This window comes from Artibeus jamaicensis, unplaced genomic scaffold, assembly GCF_021234435.1.
Source record: "Artibeus jamaicensis isolate MK-2021 breed Jamaican fruit bat unplaced genomic scaffold, CSHL_Jam_final contig_525, whole genome shotgun sequence".
Lineage (NCBI taxonomy): Eukaryota > Metazoa > Chordata > Mammalia > Chiroptera > Phyllostomidae > Artibeus > Artibeus jamaicensis.
The window spans coordinates 9,132,751-9,154,572 of record NW_026521874.1 but is presented as its reverse complement, the minus strand read 5'-3'; the positions used below and the strand labels follow the sequence as shown (position 1 = coordinate 9,154,572).

Here is a 21,822-nt window from a genome sequence, read left to right as displayed (position 1 = left end):
CATTTCAAAGGCGAAAACGGCAAACTCTTAAGTGGCCAAATTATATAAAGCAATCAGAGAACATAAATACTCTAAATATATAAACTCTTTAGTTCGAATGTTAACATTATGGATTTTAATTATCTTAAATGTGTCTATTACTCATCCCAGATTTTCCCAGAATGTAAAGGTACCATCACACACACGATTCTAAGGTTAAGTTAAAAAAAATTTTTATTGATTTATTTTTAGAGAGTGGAGAACAACTTTACGTGAGCTACCTCTAACACTCCCCCAACTGGAGGCCAGTTCCACAACCCAGGCATGTGCCCCAACTGGGAATTGAACTGGTGACCTCATAGGCCAGCACTTAATCCATTGAGACAGAGCAGCCAGGGCTTAAATTCTTTTTTTAAAAAAATCTTTAGAGGGAGAGGGGAAGGAAGACAGAGTGGAAGAGAAACATTGATTTATTGTTCCACCTATCTATCATTCATTGGTTGATTCCTGACCAGGGATCGAACCTGCAACCTTGATGAATCGGAACGATGCTCTGATCAACTGAGTTCCCAAGGCCGAGGCTCTAAGCTTGAATTCTAATGAAAGGTTTTGGGGGTCCAATTCTCTGATTGCCTAAGATCACATGATGACCAGTAGGGATATTTTTCCGGACGCTTATCAGTGTTGCCTATAAGATGCTCTAACCTGGCTTACTCACTGTGTCGATTACTTATGTGATTGTAATGGGCTTAAATTGACCTGTGCACAGCTCCCTGTGCTGGGCGGGGGTTCTGCTGGGCAGCGCAGCTCCAGGTGGAACAGGCTTCCGGAGTCTCAGTGACTTATTGTCCAAATGAGACCTGCTCTCACTGCTTCAGGGTTTCTTTTTCCTTGACTCATCTGATCTTCCTTGACTTCTGGGATCTTAGTTCTAGTTTCCCTATAGTTCGGGCAGTGGATAAAAAGGTAATACATTGCTTAGGGCAGACCCTCCACAGATGTTTTGGCGGCTACTTGGCTTCAGCTCTCAATCCTTGCCAGCTGCCCTGGGACCACAGGCGGGACCTCCCAGAACTTCTCCCTGACCCCGCCCCAGCCACGCCTCCTCCCCAGCAGTGCCGGCCCCACAGGTTTTAAAAAATTTTTTCAACTCTGTGTCACTTACCAGGAGGTATCAGGGTTGAAAATATAGGGATGGGCAAACACAGGTTTACAGTTGTGAGTGTGTGGAACAGAGTTTATTCTTGTGTTATTAATTATTGTATTATTTATTTGTACTGTACTAGAACTGTAAACTTACTTTTGACCACCCCTACATAGGCGCAAAGCCATACACACTTCTGTTTCTCTTTACACCTTGGTCCCTGGTGAATTATTAAGGATGGAGAGGTAAGGGAGGTGGACAGCAGGGAGTAATTTAGACCGACCTTTGCTCCTGTAAAGCCAGCCCAGGGCAAAAGTGTGTAATTATTTATTACTATTTTCGCAGGACCCACTTTGATTCAAAAAGGTCCGGGGTGTGTTTAGCTGGGGACACAGCCAAGTTTGCCCGTGGGGGCTGCACTTTTACCCGTCTCTCCCCCACTTTTTTCTCTTCGTCCTCAGGAGTGTGGGTCCCATCACACCAGTCTGCCCTCTTTGGCGGTTTCTGGCCCCTCTACACTCGTTCATTGAACCAGCTCCCCTAATTGGCATCTGGGTAGGTGAAGAAGCCTAAGGCGGTGCTTCTGGACTTTGCACCTTTGTTAGGACTGTCTGGGGACCTTGTTTAAAACAAACGAGAAGAGAAGCCCCCTGTCCCCAAGGTCGTTGATTGCGAATATGCGAGTTTGGGGGAAGCAGGGGCTCAGCAAGTGTATTCTTAACAAGCTCCCCTAGGGGTTTCTGCTGCAAGCTCAAGTTCGTCAACTTTTAAGTGTGGTGTGGAAATAAGGAGGGGGACAGGCTTGCCGGCAACCTCAGCCCTTGTTTGTTATCCTGGTGACCAGAGGCAAGTCACATGTCACTCTGTGCCTCCATTTCTCTTATCTCCACAAGGGAAGTAAAAGGCTTCTTAGCCCTTAGGGTGCATCTGACAGATGATGTTAATGAAGCATCAGCACACAGGCTGGCACGTAGTAACTGCTCAGTAAAACTAGCTATGATTATGATATATTACTGTCTCATAGTTTACTGAGAGCAGCATCATTAATAACATACCTAAAGCAGTGGGCACAGCACTGGCAAATAAAAAGGCAAGACATGTCTGTTTTGCCCTGGCTGGGTGGCTCAGTTGGTTGGAGCATTGTCACCTACTCTAGAAGGTCTCAGGTTCGATTCCTGGTTAAGGCACATATCTAGGTTGCGGGTGTGGTCAGGTGTATGTAGGAGGCAATCAATGTTTCTCTCTCTCTTTCCCCTTTCTTCTCCTCTCTGAAATCAATAATGAAACATATCCTTTGGTGAGGATTAAAAAAGATATCCATTTTGTTATTGCAAACAGGTAATAATGCTATGTAAAACTGTGTTTCAAGTTATGTATTATGTCTCTGAATTCTTATCTGTACGTGTGCGGACAGACTGTGCGTTATAGCATAGAGTAGTGTTACAGTACGAATCTTAACGTTACAATAACGAGCATGCGAGGAAGCTGGCCTGGTGTTAGTGAGCGCTGTGAACACCATGGACCCCTTTTTCCTGTTTGTACTATTCAGTAGTGGGCAAAAGGAAAAGCCCCCCGAGGCATCCAGGGCTTCCCCCCAAGAGAATGGCCCTGGCTGGTTTGCACCTGTGGGAGCTGGAGGGAGCTGGCCTTCGCACCTGCATCCCCCGGGGGCAGACCCAGACCGGTGAGTCCGGTGTGCTTCAGCCAGAGGGATCTGGCTCTAACCGAGATGGGGAGGGGAGAGAGAAAGGGCCCTCTCCCAGGCCTCCAGCCCTCAGCGGGGAATTGCCCACGGATGCAAGAAGGAAGGTTACTTGAGACGTTGGCGAGTCAAATAATTCTCTCCCCTGTCAGCTGGCCCCGCTGTGCGCCAGGGATGTTATGACAATGGTTGCTCTGGCAACCGCGGAAGGCGTGGGGCTGCCTGCGGGTGGTGGCCGCGGTGGCGATTTCCTTACCCTCGCTTGCCGGGCGCTGAGAGCCCCAGGCTGTGGTCACAGAGCCAGGGCGCTGGAAGAGGAGTTGGGTTTATGGGTAGAGGCCTGGCCCCTGTCTTGCATGACGCTATTTTATCGAACTGCCGTGAAAAATGTGCTGAGCGCCTGCTGTATGCAAGGCCCTGCTTGGAACACGGGGCGGGGGCGGGGTGGGGGTGACAGGAACAGGGAACCCCATGCTCTTTTGAATTCACATTCTGATGGGTGTGTAAGATGGGGAAGCGTAACCATGGAAACCAATAAACAGATAAATTGTAGGACAGCTATGAGTAGCCTACGGGGGGGGGGGGGGGGGGGAGCAGGAGGCTGTGCTGGTGATACTGGGAGTGGCCTGGAAAGGCTGGCACCGAGAGGACAGGAAAGTGCCATTTCATGCCATAAGCTGGAGGGAGCGAGCCCCGGGCGACAGGAGGAGGCGCGAAGGACCGACTTGGGCTGCTGGCCTTGCACTCCGCTGCTGGTCTGAGCCTGCTCCAGGGAAGGCAGCCCTGACTAGGCTTTGCTGAAGGGCAGCCCCACGGGTGCGGAAGGTTCTGGGGCCTGCCTCTCCATCCGTGTGGTGATAGGGTCAACCGTGTCACATTCCCGAGCCTCAGTTTCCTTCCGTGTAAAATGGTTAGGGGACGAGACCCCAGCTTGGCTTCGCTATGGGGTTTACCCTCTGAGGATTTGTGAAGGATCGCTAGAAGGCCCTCAGTTTGTACTGCACTCCCAGCTTTCACAAGCTCTGCTTCAGTTTCAGGTTTTGTTTTGTTTCAGTAGCACCCAAGTGATGATGGTTTGGGGCTCCAGCGAACCAGACCCCAGGGGCTTGCCCATGGTCTCCAGGTTTATCTTGGTTTAGATTCCGAGTGAAAAGTTCCCTGTTTCACATTAGAGATTTCAGACGTGATTATTTATAGTTCTGTCACATGTCTTGACTTTAGACTTTCTTTTTTGTTTACGCTGATAAATTTACCGCCGTGCTAATACGGGGTACAGTAATAAGGCACCGAGGATGCTCAGATCCAGGAGGGTCTGAGAATTTTTCCATCCGCCGGGAAGGTACCAGGCCGCCCCCTGGTGTGGGGATGGAGAACTACATCCCTGGGTTCCTGCTCTCTCTGAGTCCTGGGTTCCTTGTGACCCCGGGCCCAGGAGACCTTATTTTGCAACCAGGAAGCCCAGGGGCAGGGGTGGGGCTCAGTGTGGATGTGCTGTTTCCAGAAGTCCTGTGTTTTTTCACTCAAAGTTGAAACCTTTGGACTTTCTGCAGTTCAGCTGTGAGTGGACTGAATTGAAGGTGACCTAAAAATAAATTAGGGCACCCGGCAGAGTGAGGCACTACCTACCACAGCCCTTTTCCAGCTGTGCTCCTCAACCTTGAACCTCTGAACTGTTTGGACCCCCTGCTTCAGCAGATAGCTACTGTGAAGAGGGCACGGGCTGGGAATCAGGTCCTGAGTTCAAATGCTGACCTGGAGCTTCTTCAGTTCTGTGAACTTGGACATGATTCCGGTGCCTCTGAGACTCTGTTTCCCCCTGTGTAGAGTGTTGTTAATAGCTTAACATGCACTTCAGCATTGTCACGATGCTCTTTGGGCATCTGGAAGGTAATTCATTTGTGATGTAGGGGGGTTGAGCGCCGTACCCAACGTTCCGGAGGAGGTCAGTGTCCCTCACATCTTCCATGGTGAAAAATTGGTCTTTTCTTTCCTGGTGCATTGCAGCCAACACTTTTGTAAAACAGGGTAAAAAGGGTTTACTAGAAAAATGGACGGCACCAGAAAACACAAGCAAAATACGAGTCTTACTTTGAAAACAGTTGGTTCAACAGATATAATGACCTCGTTAGTTAGCTAGCACCCAGTCTAAATAACCTCCATTTCTGTCCCTAACCCTACAAGGTCTGGCCTTCAGGGAACTGGTCTTCAGGTCACATTCCGAAGAGCCCTGCCTCAGGGCAGAGAGCGTGTGTGATTAATTTTGTAACCCTAGTTTTTTTTTTTGTATTCAGGAGGCACCTAAAAAGAATTTGGAATGAATAAATGAGAGCTTTTCTTAGAGTAAGCAGAGAACTCCCATCCTTGTAACTAGGAAGGCTCCTCCAATCCGAGGCTGTTCTCTGACGTTTGCCTCCTCGGTGCCCGCGCTGAACCCTGGCTGCCCTCCTGCTCTGGCTTCTGTCCTTTGGCCTCGTGATTCGTGATTCGTGTTTGCTCATCTGTCTGGTCCACCCCGCTGGGAGCTCCTCCAGGCCTAGACCGGTGCTGGCTGCCCCTGGTCAAGGTCTCTGCCCTGGAGCTGCTCTGCAAAGGTCGGCTGTGTGCGCAGGGAGCATCCCTCTGGCTTCTGCCCTTCAGCTCCTCTGAGGAAGACACTGCTTTCCTTCTGTAATTCGGACAATAGCCACTCGCTGCTCCTGCCACCCGACTCCCAGTAGCATTGGGTGCTTGCGTGTTTAGGCTTTCTGGGCCTTCCCCAGGTTTCCTGTTCTAGGGATGGGCCTAGAGGGGTGATGAAAACATTTTTTAAAATTTATTTTTAGAGAGATGGGAGGGAGGGAGAAAGAGAGGGAGAGAAACATCAATGTGTGGTTGCTTCTCGCACACCCCTAACTAGGAACCTGGCCTGCAACCCAGGCATGTGCCCTGACTGGGAATCGAACCAGCGGGCCTTTGGTTCTCAGGCTGACAGCCAATCCACTGAGCCACACCACCCAGGGCTGGCTTTTTAACAAACACCGTCAGGTAATTCTTACGGCCAGGAAATTGGGGAAAGAAGGAACAAACGTGTAACATTATCTATTACCTTGGGAAAGCCGCTTTGTGAAGATTAAGGGAAATAATGTATATGAAGTGCTTAGCAGAATACCTGGCATATATACTACATATTACCTACATATATTTAAAACGTATGTAATAAAATGGTTGACTGTCCATGTCCCATGTATCTTTATTGATTTTCGTGTGACTTGTAACTGATTATCACATAGGTAATTTAAGCTTATAGAAAAATTATAAAATACATATGCACAAAAAGTATATGTGTATTGTATATAATATATATCACAGCATATCTGCATATCATATATAATATATATTGTATTATGTATATATGTACTACCTGTTATAGTACAACATATAATATTTTATATGTGTACATACACACATATTCATTTCATATTCAGAAAATGGGATTATACTGTACCTGTGACTTTGGCTGCTGTGTTTCTCACTTGACGACAGATCATAACATTCTTTATGTGTCAATAAACAAGAGTTTTTAAGACTCGGGTTTAAGTACTGATTCATCCACTTTTCAGTAGTTGCTTGATGACCTTGGGCAAGTTACTTAACCTTTCTGGGCCTTGGTTTTCCCATTCATAAAATGGTGCAATAACTGGTCTTATATGGCAGTGTTGCTATGCTGATTAATTAGATAATTCATAAAAGGCCCTTGTCACAGCCTTGGTTCAGAGAGAAGCCCTGCTGGTTGATGGCCACCAGTCTTGGGGACCTGGTGGGGAAGGCTGCTGACCCCCAGGGTCCCCGTTTGGAAAGTGCTCCTCAGTCTCTGTACAGCCCAGTCTCTGTACAGCCCAGTCTCATGCTCTGGGCAGTTCTCTGGGTTTTTCGCAGCTCCAACCAGCTGCGAAAGGTCTCATTTCCTGACAGGTGATTCTTGGGTCCCTTCACCTCAAGGGGAGACCTGGGCCTGCGGCTGCCTGTCTCACTCGTCTGCCCCATTCTACCCATGTCCTAAACCCCCCTCTTCTCCCCTGTTGCTATGTATCATGGTGGTGCAGTCTTAGCGTGCCCTTGGAAACCCCTCCCCTGGTCCCAAGCATCCCTTCAGCAACTAGTTAGAAAACAGTGTTCGTGCCTATGTGGGGGGGACTGTGATTGTTTTTTGCACAGACGATATCTCAGGGGATTCCTCAGTGGGCCTGGGAGGAAAGGTGGCACATGCCCATTTTACAGACGAGAAAGTGGAGGCTCAGGGGGCTGGCATGACTTGCCGAGGCCTCATTACTTCTCTCACAATGATGGGAAAGTGTCCCAAGATGAGGGAGACCCTCTCTGCCCTTGAAGTGTCGATGCCCAGCTTTCAGATCTCCAGTTCACTGGGAAGGACCCACGAACAACAACTCATAAATCAGTGCAGCAGCCTGGTAAAGAGAGGGGGCTTGGGAGTCATACCCTGGCTCCCTGACCTAAATAGTTCTGGGGACCTGGGCACATGACCGCACCTTGATATCTCAGTGTTCTTGTTCACAGAATGGGCTCAGACAACCAGCCTGGCAGCTGGCATTGTGGCCCGGTTTACGAAATGAACACACACATCCAGAGCTCTGGTCCCACAGTGCCAGGCAAGCTGCAGGTGTCTAGTTCACGGTGGCGGCTCTCGTGCCGTGGTTCCCCACAATGCTTTATCGTAGCTGACAAAGGTGCCCCCGGCAGACGGCGCAGAACTGCACGCTTCCTGGGCTTTTGACCCTGGTCTCAAAGGGGGCCCTCATGCAGAAGATTAAAAAGAAAGAGGCAGGTCTGGGAACTAATGCGAAAGATCCTCGAGGCTTAGTACCGAGTGAAGCAAGTAAGCTGTGGAAAATGTATACTTCATGATACAATTTCTGTGAGAAAAATAGCCCTGGACATAAAACCACACTGCAGTTTTTGTAAGTGTGAAAGTGCAGGGAAAAGTTCTGGGGGGATGGGCTGGTCTCAGCAGGCTCCTTCGTTACCTCTGGGGAGAGGGGTCAGCATTAGCAGGGATGGTCACAGGGAGCTGTGGCCTCACCTGAAATGTTCTAACTTTTCCCTTCAACAAGAGAAATATATACTTGTGTTTATTAAATAAAGTAAATGAAAATAAAATTATCCTTTATGCTTACTGGGGCTTTGGAGTCAGACTTGGGTATGAATCTGAGCTCTCTGCTTATTAGCTTTGAGATTGAGCAAATGTGTCTACTGTTATCATCTGTAAAATGTAGGTCTTCCTAGCACCTGGCTCCTGGGAATGTGAGGCTGTGTTGACATGATGCCTGTAAGACCTTGAGCTTGGCCTTGAAAGTGCTCAGTGATGGTCCTTTTTACTTTTTATCACTATGCTTATTTCACTTACTCATCCAGATATGGGAGGGGCTCTTCCACTCTTTAAGATATCTATTATCTTTATTCTAAACCAGTAATAATGCAAGAACAACTGTGATACATTTTATAATAGAGTATATACAAATAAAATGCCAAGGAAGAATTGGTGAGGACTCAGCGGTGAAGCTAACATTTGAGATGGACTTTGATGAAAAATTCAGAGTTGTTGGGATGATGTATCAGTTAGCTGTGGCTCCCCATAGTGCTGTGTAACAAATGACCACAGAGCATTATTTGCATACAACACAAAAATGTATTGGTCATATGTCTGGAGTCAGCTGCAGGCTAGTGGTTCTTTTGATCTTGGCTGGGCTCACTGACAGCTAACAGGCAACAGTTGGCAGTTGGCTGAGTTAGGATGGCTTTGTCTGGGATGTCTGGGAAAACTTGACTTTGCTGTATGTTATCCCTCATCCTTCAGTTGAGTTAACTAGCCTGGACACATGGAGATGGCAGACATCGGATAGAGCAAGTAGAAACATGCAAGGCCTCTTTCTATTGGCTGAGGGAAGTCACATGGCCATCCTGATTGAAGGGGGGCAGGCCCAGACTGTGCCTCTTCAGTTAGTTAACTGCGAAGTGAAGCCCAGAATAATTGTCTACAAGTTTGAACCTTATAAAACATTGTTTCCTAAACTCAGCCTGATACACACTGTACTTTTTGCCATATCTGTGTTTTCTTTAAGCCATATCTGTGTGTTTTCTTTCTCTAATCCATATCTTTCTTTTGCCATATCTGTGTGTTTTATTTTCTTTCTTTAGTTCATTATTTTATTTAAACATACATGTATTTAAAAAAAATAAAACTTTGTATAACTATTGCAATAGAAAAGTAGCATCACTTGCCTGTGAATGGAAGACAAGACAAGAGATACAATGAACACAAAAGTGTCATTAAATTGTGCTAAATGTTGTTGTTACCTGCCCAAGGCTGTGAGTCTGTGTCCTGCTCTTGTGGTAAAGAGAGACTAGCAAGCATTAGCCATTAAAGCTACAGAATCACTCACTGAACAGAGGCTGGCTCCTTGAGAGATGGGCGGCTGGCTGGAGAGGCGTTTGGACAGAGAAGCACGCGCCTGTGCTGGGATCCACATTATTTCATGCCATGCCTGGTGTCACCTCGAGTTACCAGTGATGCCCACCCTCGGGAAAGGCTGCTTCTCGGGAATGGGTGTTTCGGCAACAACTGGGTTACCTTGCGCCTGCCTTCCAGCACCTGGCCTTTCCAGTTTTTCAAACCTCTGTGACCCTCAGTGCTTTTTAAAGGCATGAGGACGATGTCAGTGACTTTCTTGGACACGGATTCCTTGTGTCTTTGAGCAGTTGATAGGGCATCATGCGGGTTTATTTGAAGACACCAGATCTTTCTTCCTTTTGTCGTATTTGAAATCCAACACAGGCATGTATATAGGTATGTAAGAATCCACACTAAACGCTTATCTACTCAGAAGAAAAGGGGGAAAGGCTAAGGAAAACCACTGAGCAAAAAAGCCAAGACATACAGATATTGCCGATGAAGTAAGTGTGTGTTACTTTCAGTCAATTTCTGAAAATTGAATGGATTCAAACCCTATTAATTTCAAAATCAGGACTTGAATAATGAATTATGAAGACAGTTTAAAAAAATCCAATTAAAAGTACATTTTCTTGCAGTATAACTTTAATCTGTACCTTTTAAACTGTGGAGAAATGGCACGTTTGATCTCGAAAGAATGTTTAATATTTATTTGAAAACCAATTAATTTTAATGTATTAGAAACATAACGCTTTTCCTGGTGCTGGTAGTCAGTATACCTGGGGCTTACCCCTCCAAGCTAACGGTGGAAGACATTGGTGAATTCACAGGACATAGAGTCGGCACTATTGCCGGGCCCTTCTGAGCAGTCCTTGGGTGCCTCTTGGTGTGAGCGATCTCTCTTAGCCCTCTCCACAATCCTGCAAAGTAGGAGCACTTGAACCTTCATTTTCCAGGGGAGCAAACGGAGCTTTAGAGCAGTTTTAAGACTTGACGCTGTTCAGCGGGGAGTGGAGCCCAGTGTAGCCCAAGGTTCTGGCTCGTTCCAGAGACCGACTGCCTCTGTCTACAAACGCTGGCGTGAAAACAAAGTACAGCAGTTATGATAGCTGTGCAGCGGGATTCTCGTTCTCTGGTTCCGTGTCGTGCTCTTTGTTTTTTTCCCCAACAATCCACCAGTCCTTCACTCGGGTGGGTGCCAAGGGAGCAGGCCTTCTCGGCATTTGCCCCACGAGTGAACTGCCTCGACTCGGGGTCTGAGGGGCCCGTTGTGCTTTTAATTGCTGGGCTTTCTTTCACACGTTGTGAGCAAAGGCGTGATCCTGAGAAGATCTCTTTTGTCCTGGAATTTGCTAGAACAGATTTGAAAAGTGGTCGCTGTTGGGTACAGGTTTCCTGCCTCCCTTTTCTTCAGAAATTTGGGGCTGGCTTGGATTCTCTGTGCCAGACACATGGGGAAAAAGGTCCCCTTTGGGTTAGTCACATTCTTTTTTGAATTCTCAGAGCCTGACATGGTAACCTGGCATACTGGTTTAAGTTAAGATTAAATTAATATATTTACATATATTTTTAATTAAAAATTTTAATTAGTAAATATATTAAAAATTTTTTAATTTCTTTTTTTATTGATTATGCCATTACAGTTATTCTATTCCCCCCTTCATTCCCTTCCACCCTACCCCCGTCCCCACCATTACCCCCCCTTTAGTTTATGATCATGTGTCTCAAGTTCTTTAGATTCTATATTTCCCATACTATTCTTGCCCCCCCATCAATTTTCTATCTACTGTCTATGCTACTTATTTTCTGTACCTTCTCTCCCCTTCTCCTCCTCCCACTCCCCTGTTGCTAACCCTCCTTGAGATATTTATTTCTGTTTCTGCTCCTGATCCAGCTGTCCTTTTAGTTTGCTTTTGTTTTAGGTGTGGTTGTTAATAACTGTGAGTTTACTGTCCTTTCATTGTTCATGTTTTTTTTAACTTCTTTTTCTTAGATAAGTCCCTTTAACATTTCATATTATAAGGGCTTGGTGATGATGAACTCCTTGAATTTGATCTTATCTGAGAAGCACTTTATCTGCCCTTCCATTCTAAATGAAAGTTTTGCTGGATAGAGCAATCTTGTAGGTCTTTGGATTTCATAACTTGGAATACTTCTTTCCAGCCCCTTCTTGCCTGTAAGGTCTCTTTTGAGAAATCCGCTGACAGTCTGATAGGAACTCCTTTGTAGTTGACTGTCCCCTTAGCTCTTGCTGCTTCTAGGATTCTCTCCTTCATTTTAATCTTGGCTAATGTAATGATGATGTGCCTTGGTGTGTTCCTTCTTGGGTCCAACTTCTTTGGGACTCTCTGAGCTTCCTGGATTTCCTGGAATTCTATTTCCTTTGCCAGCTTGGGGAAATTCTCCTTTATTATTTGTTCAAATAAGTTTCCCACTGGTGGCTGTTCCTTTCCCCCTTCTGGAACCCCTATAATTTGGATGTTGGAGCGTTTAAAGATGTCCTGGAGGTTCCTAAGACTCTCATCATTTTTTGGAATTTTTGCTTCTTTACTCTTTTCTGTTTGGCCATTATTTGCTTTCTTCTGGTCCACTCCATTGATTTGAGTCCCAGTTTCCTTTTCATCGCTGTTGGTTTCCTGTGCAGTTCCATTCATTTCAATTAGTTTCGCCTTCATATGTTTGTCTAATTTGTGGCTATAATCAACCAGTTCTGTGAGGATCCTGATCACCAGTGTTTTAAACTGCGTCTGAGAGTTTTGCTATTTCTTCATCGCTTAGATTTATAGGCTCTGGGGCTTTGAGATCTTCTTGAGCCATTTTTGGTCTGTTCGCGCCCTTTAAGTATGAGGAGCGGAGTCTTGGACTCTCAGGTCGCTGGGTTGTGACGCTATATGTGAGGGCGTGGTCAGAGCGATGGCGACCCCCTCTGCTGTTTCTTGTGGCTGGGGAGGAGCAGAGCCTTAGGTGGTACACCAGGGCGGGGCCACTCAGGTCGCTGGGTTATGACGCTGTATGTGGAGGCGGGGTCAGAGTGGGGAAATGGCGGCGCCCTCTGCTGCCTCTCCCTGTGGGGCCTGCTCAGTCGTCTCACCGCCCACTCCCTCGCTTGTCTATCTGCGCACAAAAGCTCAACCACAGTCAACCCACAGCCCTGCTCCCTCGCTGTTTCCCTACAGTCGCTCACTGAGTCGCTTACTAGGTCCAACCCTGCACCTGGGTTCCACGCGCCCGAGTCCGTCTGACCGAGTTTTTCTGTGCAACCCCGCTCCGACAGCTGCTGGTTTCGCCCCTCTTACCGGTCAGGCTGAAGAATTTGTTGTTACCAGACTTCCGAAAAGTTTAATTTTCTGTGTTCTGGCTGTGTTTTCTGTTGCTAATATTTAGTTGTCTCTAAACTTGGTTGTGAGAGAAGGCACAGCATTTCTACCTATGCCTTCATCTTGGCGGAAGTCTTCTATATTTTAAAATTTTTTAAAATGTCTATTACAGTGGATGTACAGTATTATATTTGTAAATATTTTTGAGGGAATGAGTGAACTGGCGGTCAGGGGTCCTGCCCACACTTTGCATATACCTAACCTTTGGTTCAATTAAGTCTTAAATTTAAATTTTAAAAAAGTCTAAATATTGGAAAAGCGGAGCAATATGCACTTATTAGAAACATTTAAAAAGTATAATGCACAGTGAAAAGTGAATGCTCTCTTTTGTACTCATTTTTACTGCATAGTGCATTGTGTATTTTCAGGTTTATTCTGGGTGTTTGTAAACATATTATTGACACACATATAGTTTTTAAAATATAGATAAAATCACATCATACAGGGTCTTTGCAGATCACTTTTTCACTGAAGAGGAAAATGTTGGAGATTTTCCCAACTCAACATGTATCCATCTGCCTACCGTGGAGTTTATATGTTAATAGCATGCCCTTCTGCGAAGGTGCTTTAACCCACCCATATTTACTTTTTCTGTTAATGTACCTTTTCAAAAATTGTTTTCAAGTTTTTAAAATCACAAACGGTGCTGCAGTGACTGGCCAGTCTTTTACCTCATGGACACATGTGTGTTTAAAGTTTTCTGTAAGGAAGGTTCTAGAAGCGAGATTGCCGAATCCACGTGCAATCGGGCCTTAAGATGTTGATCTCCTTGGTGGATTTCTCAAGGGCTCCTCACATTCTCAGTGTTAAAAAAAAATTGCCAAGCCTATTCAAACATTGTTTCCATTAATAACCAGCTAATACATCTATACACCGTATTTTCTAATATTTTGCTATAGAGAAGCAAACAGGAAAAAAAAGAGATCACTCAGAATCTTCCTATAAGAGATAAGTAGTGCTAAAATTTTCTTATATATCTTCCAAGGGATTTTTCTATGCATTTATACACATACAGCTTATAGAATGTTTATGCCTTATTCATACACTATAAATATTTTACATATATTATACATTATTTTAATGGTATATCATCATATGAATACAGTGTAATTTATTTACATCATCCCCTGTTATTGAAGAGTTGGGTTGTTTCCCATCGCTCTTGGCTATTCTCAGCTTGGAGCAAAGCCTCATAATATCCTAAATTGTTTCTTTAGTATAAAATCTTAGAGCAACACTGTTTGTTAGAAATATAATGAGAGCAACAGATGTGAGCCAAATGTGTAATTTTAAATTTTGTGGTAGCCACAGAGACAGATGAAATTAATTTTTATATTTTATTCAACCCAGTTGATCCAAAATATTATCATTTAAACATGTAATCAGTGTAAAATATCTTTGACAAGATACTTTACATGATTTTTTTCTTTGAAGTCTGGTGCTGTATTTTACACTTAGAGCGCATCTCAGTTCAGATGCTAAAATTTCAAATTTGAAGGGAAATATAGTCCCCCCCCAAATGATAAAATTGTGTCTATAGGATGAGCCCTGGGGGTGGACTTGCTGGGTCCCAGGATACAGCAGTGGGAATGTACAAGGGTCCAGCCAAAAGTCTCCCCCACCCCCACTGAAGTGGTACCAATGCATGTCCCTCTCCTTTAGAGTATGGAGCCGGGTGGGGTTCTGGTGGGAGGGGACAGCACAGAGACTCTTGCCTGTCTCCTTCGCAACAGTGCCTCTGAGACGTGTCCTCATCTGTGTCTTCACAGAGCAAGCTGGTGAAGTACTTCAGCCGGCAGCTGTCCTGCAAAAAGAAGGTGGCCCTGCAGGAGCGCAATGCGGAGCTGGACGGCTTCCCCCAGCTCCGGCACTGGTTCCGAATCGTGGACGTGCGCAAGGAAGTCCTGGAGGTGACCAGAGGCGGCCCCTGCCCTCTGCCCCTTACCAGCCAGCAGCCAGTTCCTCGAGCAGTGGGGTGTTGGCTGTGCCCGGCACATAGTAGGCCCTCAATCAATACATACTGGATGAAGCCATTAGAGTTCCCCTCTGCATGGGTCATTAAGAGTGACCTGTTTCAGCTCTGCCACTTGTGAACTCAGCCACATTGGCCAAATCACTGCACCTCCTGGGCCAGCTGTGGCTGGTGGAGCATCCTGCTGGGGTGCAGGCACTTTATGCGTGTGCATTGCGGTGCAGCGGCCCCCAGCCACATGCGGGTCTTCACTCAGGTTGTGTTTAGTGTGTGTGATGGGGGGCTGGAAGTTTTAAACTGTATTTAACGTTACCTCACTTGGCCAGGGGCCTCCTGGTTGCACACCACAGTCTTGGGGGAGGGTCAGTTTTCTCAGCTGCTAAATGTGTGATGACTGTCTCCTCTTCCCAAGTGGCTGGCGGGGAGGATGCGAGGACCCATATAAAATGTTCAGTTCTGGCACCTAATAAATAGCACTCAGGAAACGTCAGCTTAGTGTTAGGGTCGAAAGCTGGTGGCCTCAAGCTGTGTCTGATGCACAGGCATTTTTTTTTGTTTGGCTGATACAGTGTTCAAAAATTTTTTCAGTCCACATTTAAACGTTGAAAGGATTCGTATAAACTCCTAGCTCTCTGGCTTCCCTTGAGAAACTAGAATTGCTTACAACTCTGAACTGAATTCCTGTTTAGTGGCCGTGAACTGAATCTGCTGCCTGTTCGCATCCCACAGGCTCCTCAGGTTTACTCATTTTTATTTACCTCGCCTGTAGACACCCAAGCTCAGATTCTGACCTTAGTCTTGAGAATCTTGAGCCCAAGGCCATCAGCCAGGCTATGAGGACAAGCTAGGGTACCAGCGCTCTGTCTGTAGCTCACATGTGTGTCCACTAGAGGTCCCCTTTGTCTGGAAGAACTGGAAGTGTGGAGAAATCTCTGAAGACAGACTGCCTGGGTTCAAACTTACTTGCTGTGTGACCATGGGCCAGTGGCCTAACCTCTCTGAATTTAGCATCCAAGTTACAGACTAGTGTTAGTGATGAAAGTACCTACTTTCTGTGGTCTTTCTTTTTAAATGAAAAATACTTAAGACAATGCTATATCCATTTCAGTTATTATTATCATTATCATTATTTTATACAACAGAAGCAGATCTACTCTTTTGCTCCAGGTTTGTTAAGGCTATCTCCATTTTTGGTGTCATTAATTCTGTGGTTTTTGTGTGACCCTGAACTTCAGTATAAAATGAATATTTGGGGGGGGGGTTAATTATAAGATGAAAATGCACAAGTGAATCCTGTAGCTGAGAGGAGAATTCTTTTGTGTTGGGAATCATCCCTTCTCTGTACAACTCATTTTGTACTCTCAGATGCACCTTTCTTAAAGTGGGCCTTATCTTCAAGGGGTTCCTGTTTGAGAAAGCCGCTAAGCCACTCAGTTATCGTTCTCTTCCTGCCCCTGCCCTAGTTGTAAAGGCATCAACTGGGCTTCCTGGCTTTTGCCCTGCATCTTTTTTCTTTTTGGACAGAATTTTTTTACTATGCGGTTTTCCTCTCCCTGGTTGCTGTAATGTCTGATTTTTGTTGTAATTCAAAGATCTGGCCATAAGAGGGCACTAGTATCCCATGTAGTCCCCTAGAACAGGGGTGGCCAAACTCATTTTCACAGGGGCCCACATCAGTCTCGCAGTTGTCTTCAAAGGGTTGAATGTAATTTTAGGACTGTATAAACGTAACTACTTTTTAACAGTTAAGCGAGAGTTTGGAGCTGCCGCCAGGTAGAAACAAGGTGCCAGGCCAGATAAAACAAGGTAGAGGGCCAGATTCAGCCTGCGGGCCTTGTGTTTGCCAACTGCGCCCTAGAATCTCCATCCTCAGTTGCCTGAAACTCTTATTTCAATAATAATTAATAACAATAACACTAATAATAAAATAAATGTAAAAACACTGGCTACCATTAAGTGTTATAAAACAAAGGCTATTTTTTTGTAGATCCATAAATACAGAGGTTTGACAAATTTCAAGGTGTATCCACGTTATGATGGCTAGGGACACATTGTTTCGGGAAAGGGGGCTGGTTACTGGTGGTGACGAAGGGCACCACCCAAGACACCTAGCAGAGAGCGGAGGACAGCATCTGGAAACATGGGCTGCCCAGTTTGCTCTGCTCTGAGTTCATCCTGAGTTTGGGACAAATCACTGCAGTACGAGCTGAGCAGGAGGCGCAGAGGGCCCTCCAAAGATAAATAAATTCAAGGCTTGTTCATAAGGAATTAGCTTCCACCATGGATGGAGCACCGTGGGCTACATATACATGCGTGCTTCCCTACCCACTATGTGCACTTAAGATTCCGATCTTTATGTGAGTAAAGTGAGGCTCATACAGGTTACATGACTTGCTCCAGGTCATCTAGCTAATGAGTGGCACAGCTGAGGTCAAACCCAAGCCTGTCTGACGCCCAAATCAGAGACCCAACTATTATGCCAACTCGCCATCCCTACAGTGCCAGGTGTCCCACTAGTCGCCACTAGAGGGCAGCATGGTGGGTATTCCTCCACCATGGGCGCTGGATGTCTATTTACCCTCCTTCTTACACTCCCTAGGAAATCACCCCGGGCCAGCTGAGTCTGGAGGACCTCTTGGAGATGACGGATGAGCAGGTGTGTGAGACCGTGGAGAAATATGGAGCCAACCAGGAGGAATGTGCACGTCTGAATGCCTCCCTCTCCTGCCTACGGAATGTGCACCTGGCAGGTGAGCAGGCGCCGGGGCACGGACACCTGCCTAGTGCTCCGGGGTCATGTCCCCGCAGCCGCAGCTGCAGCCTGGGACGAGATGGCCTTGGCTCTGGGTGGTAAATACCGCTCTCGAGCTGAGGAGAGAGGTGCCTGGGCCTCGGAGGCCAGAAGTGGTCAGGGCAGCGTCTGAGAACTCTGTCCCTCAGAAGGGAGACCTTCTGAGCTTGTGGGACATTTGGTTCTGGATTGTAAGGGTCCAGATATGGAAATACTGGGCGTGTGCAGGAGACTGGAATTGTTTTACATTAGACATTCCCATGTGCCTTTGTATTTTGGGTCAATGTCTTAACTGGTATTTTTACATAAACAATGTGAATTTATTATAACATACATCAGAAAACAGATAAACAAACATAGGTACCCTCAGCTCCACCATCTAGGGACCTTCTGCTGTCCTTTTTGTACATTATTTTTGGTATGCTTCTTCCAGACCAGGAGGTGTGTGTGTACTGCCTTTGAATTGTTCAAACTCCTGTCAGCCCTTCCCAGCAGGACATCACATATCATCCTCTTGAGGCCTTCTGCTGCTTCTCTCTAGCCTGATAACTTTCCCAGGAATTCCTGGGCTTTTTCATTGTTAAGGAATTAGCTATGCAAAACATCAGCCAAAGAGAAACGTTATTGGCCCACCCGTGTGGTGGTGTCAGTTCCTGCCACAAGGTGTCACTGTTGTACAGAGTCTGGCACAATCAGACCAATTCTTATCCACAGATACCCTGGCCGAAGTCAACAGGCAACAATATTTATTTAGTGACTACTTTGTGCCAGGTGTGTTCAAGATCCATCAGTAAACAAAGCAGACCATAGCAGGTCTCAGTCAGGGCAATAATCTGCATCAAAAGAGACTGTGACCTGGAGACTGCTGTCTTTGAGGGATGTTTCGTGGCATTGCTGTCTCCACCCACTAGGTGCCAGTAACAGCCCCCTCTCGTTCGTGACAAAAGGCTACGTCTCTGGATATTTTCCAGCGTTCCCTCTCACCCCCAGTTGACCAGCCCTGAAGGCCGGGTTATTCCGTGCTCTGGTACAGTGACTGACAGAGGCCTCTCGGTCACTCAGTGGGGACGAACCTGCTTCGAGGTGCCTTCTGCTCCCCGACAGTGGAAGCACATGGAGGAATTGTGCCTCATCACAGCGTGATAGCTTGCACGTCTTCATCAGTGAATGTGTTTCCTCCTCATTTTCCAGGCCTGAGTACCGCCGCCATCCGTTCAACCAGCCTCCTATTTCTGGACATCGAGGCCGGCTCCGTATTTTCATTGTGGGTGGCGCTGCAGTGAGTGGCGTGGGGTGTCGTTATCCGCAGGCACTTCCAGGGTGCCGTCTGTAGTGAGAATTCGGAGGAGTGTGGTTCCCACAGCACAGGGTTCACAAATTCTAAGGCTTCCAGCAAACACTGCGCTGTTGGCTTTCCAAAAAGTTCGTACCAGCTTCTGCCTGCCTCTTCCCTTCCCTCTGCCCCCCACAGTGCGGGAGAGTGAGCGTTTGAGGTTGGGCTCCTCCTCGCTTTTCAGAGGGCACGTCTCCCCCCTCAGAGCTGGGCTCCTGAGTTTGGCAGAGCCCTGGTTAGTGGGGCTGGACTCCAGTGTCGCCTGAGGGAGGCGCCGATGTCGGCCTCTGTGGGCTCAGCAGCCAGTTGCCCTGGTAACACCCTGGGCTGGGTGTGGCCTTTGATCTGCGGGTTTTCAAGCCTTTTTTTAGTCAAGACACACAGTACTGAAAACGATTCATATGGCAACCTCACACACATGTTACACACACACACACACACACACACATCTGAGGTGTACAGATACACATACACCACTGAAATGCATTTCATAAAACAGTACTAATTCTTACTATGCATGTTATTCTACATTCTTTTTCATTCTACATCACTTCCCAAATGCTAGTAATGATGCGCCACTTTGATTTCACACCTCACTTAGTGGGGTTGAAAATACTGGTTTCAGGGATCTTCTGCCTCCACCAGCTCTTCCCAGGCAACTGAGTGTCCATGACAATGTCCAGCCTCTGAGGCCAGCCTCGGAGCCACAGGGGCCCTGACCGCAGTGCCAGGTGCTGCACCAGCGCCCCCTTCCTGCAGCCCAGGGCACTGTGGTCCCCTCCACTCCCAGGTTCCGTAGTAGCATCCCTCAGCTCTGTATGTCTCAGAGCCACTTTTCACATTTCTGTCTTAGCCTTTGTCGGGGAGCGACTTATTTTTAATGGGTGCGTCTCTCCCCCACTGGAGTACACGCTGCAGGGGGGCTCACACCGGTTTCTGCTCACCATCTGATCGCCAGCCACACCTTCCAGCTCAATATCCAGCACACAGTAGGGACTCAGGCCCCATTTCTGAATCAGACGCCTTCCGTCTCATATAGGCCAGAGACACTCGCTCGTGGCTGCACACACATGGACTTTCTCACAATTGCATGGCATCTCTGTACTGGGCTTCTGGTCAGAACCCACAGACACATTTCCCCATCAAGCCCTCAGTGTTGTATGAATCCGTGAATTACTTAGGGTTCCCTAGGTCAGGCGTGGATTTCATCTCTCGGTATTCAGCCCACTGCCTAGAATTCCCTTCCCCCCTTGTCCTTCCCATGAATCCTGCTTATTCTCAGGCCCCTGACTCAAGGCCTCTGCACTGTATTGAATGAATGAATGAATGAATGAATACTCCTATCACCAACTGGCCATGCCTTGGACTGTTTGTCAGTTGTTTGTCTTACTCCCTCCGCTTGTGACTTCTCTGAGGACAGGTGCAGTAAGCGGCTATTCACCCCTCTTTTCCCAGATTGTATTTGTTGAAGGCAGTGCAGGGAAGCCACACAATGTGCTGGCTAGTGATCTCCACCAGAGGGAAGCAGTGAGCCATTCGCCACGATCCTTGCCTTAAATTGTCTTCTTCCCTCAAAAATTATCCATGGTTCTCTGAAGTGTCTGACTGTCTTGGTAGCTGGATGACTTCATCATTTCCACCTTTCACCTTAATCAGAAATGTTACCCAAACTAGGGAACAAACTAGTTTTTGACTCTTGCTTCTTATCATTTTTTTCATCTTGGCCTCCCCATCTCTAAGCTGGAATCTTCTACAGTGATGAAATTAAGTGTTTTAAGTCCTGGTGTGTAGTGGGGACGCATTCTGCCCTGCTGGCTATTGGGAGGATTATAGGAGATGATGCAGGCAAAGCACAGGGCCCGGCCTGGGTTAGCTACGTGGTAACTCCCGCTGTTACCATTATTGTCCTTGTCACATCAGTGCTGTACCTACCCTCATTCTACAGCCACCACCATAACCACCATCACCATCGTCACCGTCACCATCGTCATCATCATCATCACTATCACCATCACCATTATCATCACCACCATCACCATCATCACCACCATCACCATCATCACCATTATCACCATCATCACCATTATCATCACCATCACCACCATCACCATTATCACCATTGTCATCACCACCATCACCATTACCATTATCATCACCACCATTACCACCACTGCTATCATCACCATCACCATTACCACCATTACCATCACCACCACCATCACCATCACCATTATCATCACCATCACCACCATCACCATTATCACCATTGTCATCACCACCATCACCATTACCATTATCATCACCACCATTACCACCATTGCTATCATCACCATCACCATTACCACCATTACCATCACCACCACCATCATCATCACCACCACCATCATCATCACCATTATCATCAGGGTCCTGTAGTCTTTCTCTGCTCCTACCTCACTTTCTTCCACCTTTTTTCTATCCTTCCCTTATTTTTTTTTGTCACCAAAGGGCCCCAGGGTTTCAACTGTTCTAATTCTGCTTTCTGTTTATCTTCGATTTCCCTTCTCTCTGAGCCACTGTCTCTCTGAACATCGCTGCTTCCTTAGAGCCTGTCAGACGCTCTGTCTGGCTGGATTGTTGTCTAGGAGTGGCTTGCCTTTCTGTGGCCGAAAAATGAATGCAGGACCCCAGGCAGGTTTCCCGGTGCGCACAGCCCCACTTCTGCATCGCCCACCACAGCCCCTGCAGAGCTGAGGTCCTGGGGGGTTGACCTGGCTGCCGAGGAGCACGTTCCTTTGGTTGCTTCCGCCCAGCACTGTGTGCTCACGTGCCTCTCCCCTTCCCCAAGGAAAAGCTCGGTTTCCAGGCCATGGGAGACCTTGCTTTTCTCCTTCCCTTCCCTTCCTTCCTCCTTGCCTCCCTCCCATACATAATGATCCAGCTCTCACTGTGCATCTGACATTGGCTGGGTTCCAGGGCTTGGGGACTTTCTTGTGGCTTCAGGGTAGAGCTGGGACCTAATGAAGGAAGAGGAGTTCTTAGGATGAGGGGGTGGCAGGAGGGAGCCTGTGCCAGAGAGACCAGTGTGGCTGGACCCTGG

At 46.9% G+C, this 21,822-nt stretch overlaps 1 protein-coding gene across 1 annotated transcript in view; it reads left to right on the top strand.

The window, feature by feature from the left end:
• KSR2 (kinase suppressor of ras 2) overlaps positions 1-21,822 on the top strand; it is a 268,896-nt gene that overhangs the window by 51,356 nt on the left and 195,718 nt on the right. The window contains exons 2-3 of the mRNA XM_037156240.2: positions 14,417-14,557; positions 17,219-17,369. Coding sequence (XP_037012135.1) covers positions 14,417-14,557; positions 17,219-17,369 — 292 coding nt within the window. The remainder of the gene's footprint in view (positions 1-14,416; positions 14,558-17,218; positions 17,370-21,822) is intronic.